Below are 6,356 nucleotides of genomic sequence, written 5' to 3' on the forward strand. Positions count from 1 at the left end.
AAACTGCCCTATCTAGTGGAAAATAGTAAAAACAACTAATTCAGGACCGCAATGGGTTTTAATAGCAGTTGATATGTAAAATAACATGTAACAGTTTTAATATGATATTACATCAAATATACACAGTGCATTATAGACAAATTGTATAACCTGAGGTTTAAATTTAAAAGGTAAGAACAAAATATCTTTGTCAACATTTATGCAATATGTTTCAGTCCAACCAAAATAATCCAAAAAGACATAAAGTATATCAACAGCTGCATTAGATATTTTAAAGTCAGAAGGTTTAATAGCATAAATATTAAGTGTGAGTTCCCGTAAAACGTTAAAAAAAAAAAAATACGGAAACCGGAAATCACTAAATTATAGCATACATTAAGAACAGTATATCTAGAGGAACTTGAACACACCAACACGTCATATTTCCGACTTCCGCAGTAGATGAAGGTGTGGTTTACGAGAAGCACCTGAACGCAGCACAACATTACCAACACTCCGGCGGCTGGGAACTGACAAGGTAGGCTCTGTCACTGACTTTAACTTCGATTTACTGCCGATTAATACTGAAATACCAGCACGGAAACAGCATTTTACCTTAGTGTGACTCTTTTCATTGTAAAAGCTGTGACTGTTAGCCGGCTGACGGCTAACTATGCTAACCGGCAGCTGTCAAAACAAACGATTTCCTTTAGCTAACTTTGCTAGCTCGGCTCTGAAATCTCTGCTAAAGTTTTTACCGGTGTGGTTGTTTTAGCTAACCATATCAACCCTATGATTCAGTTTTATCTCTTGTGGAAAACAAATCTAGCTCTGAAAAGTGTTGTTTACTCGTTATATTAATTTTAAACTCATTTAAAACTGGCATTTTTGTTGTGGGTGCGGGTCTGGCGGATGTAACTTCATGCTAGCTACCGACTCAACTTAGCTAACGTTAGCTAGCCTCGCAGGAGTAGCTCAAACTTTTCAGCATGGAGGTTTAGCAGCTTGTAAATGCTGTCAGCAGGTTATAACATGATCCTGTCATAACTTCAAATCTGCGTAAACAAGGTGACTAACGAGCTGGCCCGTGATATAGACTGAAATTAGGCTTTAGCAAAGGTTTTTGACCAAGTTTAATATGCGGAAGTGAGTAAAACAGTATGAAAATGCAATAATTCATGGCTCAAAAACTTAGTAGAGTCACATTTAACCCTTCCTTGTTGAGTTAATGTGTTGATAACAGGTGGCTTTACTGAAGGAATGATTTTATTTTGTTTCTGATTTACAAACCCCGACAGAAAATTGATTTAATCCAACACTGATAGCTGATTTCATGTTTGTTTTATGATTTCACACTGTGAAGATTCACTTTGTGTTTACATAATAAATACTTTGAATATTTTAGGCTGTATGTAAGAATAACTTCTGGCTGGGATGAGTAGGTGATTGATAATTGATTAAGCACTCGTAATTTCTGGTTACAGCTTCTTGAAAGTATTGATCTGCTGTGTTTGTTTGCTTATTGTCATCGTGATGAGCCTGAACATTTTCATGTCTTAGAGGAGAAATGTGTGCCTCCATGTACATTCATCACAAACTTTCAAATTAAGACTGTAATTCGAATATATGATTACAATACATCTGCTAATTCTTGTTATTAATTTCTTCATTGTCCAAACAACAGTCTGGTTTTGGGGAACTAGAGGAAATTATGACTTTAGTCTTAAATTACTGAAACTAATAATGGATCCTCAACATTTCTGCACATTAATCTGTCAAGAAAACAATCCTAATTGTGAGACAGGACTTTTGTTAAATTAGTTAAACTTTGAATACATTTTTTAGTTGAATAGGAAGGAGTTGCGTTCTTAGTATCATTATGAAGAAGCCCGCTGTGACACAGCGTTTACTTTCATTTCTCTCTGTTTTCACAATGAATGCTTTGAATGTTTTGGGCTGTAGGTGAGAATTGAATAGAGCTGAAATGGTTCCTGGACTTTGAATTGATTAATCACTTGCATTACCTGATTATAGCTTCTTAAACATTAATTGCTGTGTCTGTTTGTTTAATGTAATTTAAAGCTTAATATAATTTGGGTTGTAAATAAATAGTCATGTCACAGGAGAGAATAAAAGTCAGATTAGTGCATTGCCTGAAGAAATTACTGATGTGAGTAATAAATATTGTTACAGATTAATTCTGAATTCTGTCGTTCGACTAATGAAATGAACTGCATGAAGAAGTCGCACAACTAGATCTGTTATTGACTGTTGTATCCAACAACATGCCAGCCGCTGTTTTTAGACAAGTCTTATCAGTCATCGGTGTGAAAACCACAGCTCGTCTGTCGTCCTTTAACTTCACACTCGACTAAACTTTGTCCTCCAAAGCTCGAGTAAAGTGTAGACTTTAGGAAGTCGAGTCTCAGGGGAGTCAAGTTCAAGTTAGATTTCAGTATTTCCTGACTTGTAAGATCAACTTGAGTCAAAGTTTCAAGTCCACATCTGTTTTGTTGTGATCAATAATTTTCTTCCTGTTGTGGTAAATGTAGAGAAACATTGTGGGTCTACATACAGCTTCCCTCAAGAAAGTTACCCACACGGGCCAGCAGCTAATGGCTAATTTCATTCATATGAATCACTCTGTTGAGTTACGTTTGTGTTGAGTGCTCTGTGTATATGGTGTTGATTTGTTTGATCACTTTCATTGTCGAGTAATCTGTTGTTGATAAATGTTGTTCAGTGTTTCTCAAAGTTTATCAGTATTCAGTTTACTGCCATAGGAAAGAAGAAAGAAACCAGAAATAATCACATTCAAAGAACTGAAATCAGAGATTAATTATCTTCTAGATTTCTCCAACCCATGAATCAATTATCAAAATGAGTTATTCCTCTTGTAAAGTGTATAAAATGCCAGAATCTGAGTCTACAGAGCCCAATATGACCTCTTCAGATATTCTTGTGTTGTCTGAGCATCTGTCCAAAACTCCAAGATGCAAAAATTAACCAGAGAAAAGCAGCAAATCCCCACATTTGAGAAGAAAGAGTGGCAAATATTAGTAATTTTCTCTCGTTTAATGACCCAGAAGGATGATTATAATACTTGCTTTCTCTAGAAAAATCAGTTGATGAAACCTCACAGAGTTGAAGAGTAGTACAGTAAAGATATAAACCGACTCATTCATGAAAACTATCAGCTGCTTCATCTCTAAAGGCCACTGATGTCAAAACAGGATCAACTGGATGCAGATAGCAGCCTGTACGAGAAACAGTCGAGCACTGAAAACATGTTGTTGCTCCAGAATGATGTGCATGTGAATATCTCCTGAGGAAGGAATTATGGAGACACAACCGGTGTCATGGTCTCTGCAGATGACCAGTTAACTTGAGCCTGACTCAGCAGAGTTCAGCTGCCCAAAGGCCCAAACAAAGAGGCAGTGATGAAGTGGCTGCCCAGAGTCCCCCTTCTGCCATTGTCCCCCTTAATGAAGCGGCAGCCTGGGTATGTGAGCTGCCTGCCGTCTGGATGGTCACAGGATCTCCAGCCAGTGTGTCGTAAACATGTTTCCTCACACAGCTGCCAGTGTTTCTGCTCAACCTGTCACCTGATAGATTCAGACTGAAGGCTGCAGGATGTTTAACATGTGGCTGAAATGCACAAGTCCAGAAAAAAATGGCAGAAGTCTTATTTTTGTTGTTCTCAAGGTGAATCAGCAGAGAAACAATTTAATAAGCAGCTTTAAATGTCAGAATTATTACCTGTAACACTATTTATATGTTCTCTAGTGTTTTATTTTATTATCAGTTCATTTGAAAATAATGAATTGACTCAATTTTACACCTAAACAAACTAGATAATCACACTCTTTGTTTTCAGGATAAACAAACAGACCTTACAGGGTGGCGCAATATCATACTGGCGGACCCTGCCACCTTTTTCTAGCTTCAAACTGTGTTCTGGGGACCTGAGTTGTTTTTTTTTGTTACCTCGTTAATATTGAAAGCATTAAAATTCTGAGTTTGAAAAAGAAATTACCCCTTAAATTCCCCTTTTTAAGATGTTGCTTGTAAAACACCTGAAGCATCTTTGTTGGGGCTTTTCCACTCACATGGAACTGGTTCTTTTCCGATTTGTTCACCTTATTCTGAACAACTTGGAGCATTTCGACCAAAAATAAAGATATGAAGGTGTTCCAGTGACGCTGTCGGTAACCAATGACCTTCTCTGTCTCCCTCACCTCCTCTTCCTCAGATGCAGACTATAAAGTGTGTGGTGGTGGGTGATGGTGCTGTGGGTAAAACTTGCCTCCTCATCTCGTACACCACCAACAAGTTTCCCTCTGAATACGTCCCCACGGTGAGTAACTGTGACAACACGAACACCTCCATGTTCGACTTTCTCCTTCCTGTCACACAGGAAGTGACACCGTGCTGTTGATACGGGCAGCGATCTGACACCAGAACTAAAATCTCTCACCTTTCAATGAGGGATTATTAATGAACTGCCACGTGTGTTCTCTTTTTGTTTTAACCTTCAAATGAATTCTCTTAGTTACAACCTGTTTTTAGTAAACACGACACGTCACGTCAGATTGCAAAAACACAAAACAAAATTGTGAAATCAACTTGAAAGTGTTGCAACGAGTTGAATGAGAAGATTGATTCTGTTCTCACGTCTGTACACTGACTGTAAACTGCAAGGAGATTAGCTTAGCTTAGCTTAGCATCAAGACTGTAAATAGAGGGAACAGCTAGCCTGGCTGTGTCCTGAGGTCACAGTCTGTCAGCCAGCACCTCCAGAAAGAGAGAAAATTAAAACACAAATCATTTCCCACAATGCTGAACTGTTCCTTTAATATTTGGAGACATTTGTGGCTCAGCGGGAATCAAACACACCCTGCTACTGTTGCTGACACGAGTCCAGCAGCTTGGAAAACAGAAGTTGTTGTTTGTTTGTTGGTGACAACGACGACTCAAATGATCTGGTGCCTGCTGTTAGGGTGGATTCTTAGGATTGCAGCCCTGTGTGTGTGTGTGTGTTTGTGTGTGTGTTTGTGTGTCTGTTGCTTGTTTTCTTGTACCTGAAGGTCAGAGAATCGGAGTCCGTCTCCTACATTTCCTGTTTGGTCAGTCACTGTGTCGAAGTGTTGTGTCATGCTGAAGCAGCGCGAGGTGGAAGTCTCCTCGCAGGTTCTGCAGTGTGACCTAAAATGCGACGCTCGACTCGATGATCCTGCAGTCTTGACTTTTTTAGGGGGGGTTTGTGACAGTCATGAAAACAGCTGACTGACAGCTGAGTGGCAGGACTGTACCTTTTTTAAAAACATACCTAATTGATGGGCAGTTTCTCTGACTGCTGACTGCAGATTGATGAGTAATTCTCTACTGTTTTCCATCGGTGCTCTCAGTCTGTCCGTCACTCGTCAGCACAGTTTGATCGGAGCGCTGCAGAAACAGTGCTGACTCAACTCGATCACCCTCTTCCTGTCTGTTGCTCCCCCCCCCCGCCCACCACCATATTTAACCATTTACTATGAAATTATCAGAACTATCTGCGTTTTTCTAACACGATATTTAAAGTAAGCAGATGTAGGAACATCATTTGGCTGCTTCAGGGCATGTAGCTAACCCCGAAGTTGGTATTTATTAAAAAAAAAAAAAAAAAAAGCCTGTGGGATTTATGAATTTCATTTTGAATTGTTTCAGACAAGTTTACGATACTTACAGGTTCTGTTCATCAGGATAAACCTCACAGATGAACACAAATGTTGTGATTTTTGGAGTGTAATTTAAATCTCTAGCGGTAAAAAGCTAATGTGAGGCTACAAACAAATGACGTCACAGTCACATGACTGAAACATCACCACCACAAATCATCTTACTGCAAAATTACTGTACAGGTTTTCTTTCAAGTAAAGTTGTGAGGACATTTTATGTCCGCGCCATACTCTGTACTTGTTGGCAACCAGAAGAGCTTCATAATTAAACTGTGGGATATTTAATGAAGTACATGTTTTATTTCGTAGAACAAAACTTGTAAATATCTTATTTCAGACTTTGAGACGAGGGAACCGGACGTGCAAAGACTCAAAATGATTTCCAGGTTTCAGGACGTTCAGACATGCCGTTGTGTTTTCTTGTCTTTTGTTTTGGTCATTGTCTCGTTGGTGTAGATTCATCATCTGCTCTGCTCGTGCGTCCTGTCATAAGGTTTTGATCACACCTCGCAGAATCACGCCTCGCTCATTTGAAACCCGCCGCAGGTTCATTCACGCTCGCCCCAGTCGCCACTTTCGGTATGAAACATCAACAGCTTCTGCGTGGTGAGATGTAAACCAGCAGACATGCACGAACTTCCTGTTTCATCTTTATTGTGT

General features: G+C 39.2%; 1 protein-coding gene across 1 annotated transcript in view; it reads left to right on the forward strand.

Annotated features, from left to right (window-relative positions):
* Positions 1-364: 364 nt before the first annotated feature.
* The window catches only part of LOC119016568 (cell division control protein 42 homolog), a 15,033-nt gene continuing 9,041 nt past the window's right edge, over positions 365-6,356 (forward strand). Inside the window, exons 1-2 of the mRNA XM_037092495.1 lie at positions 365-517; positions 4,232-4,336. Of these exons, the coding sequence (XP_036948390.1) occupies positions 4,232-4,336 (105 nt within the window). The 5' untranslated portion in view covers positions 365-517. The remainder of the gene's footprint in view (positions 518-4,231; positions 4,337-6,356) is intronic.

Source organism: Acanthopagrus latus, chromosome 3 (genome assembly GCF_904848185.1).
Source record: "Acanthopagrus latus isolate v.2019 chromosome 3, fAcaLat1.1, whole genome shotgun sequence".
Taxonomy (NCBI): Eukaryota; Metazoa; Chordata; class Actinopteri; order Spariformes; family Sparidae; genus Acanthopagrus; species Acanthopagrus latus.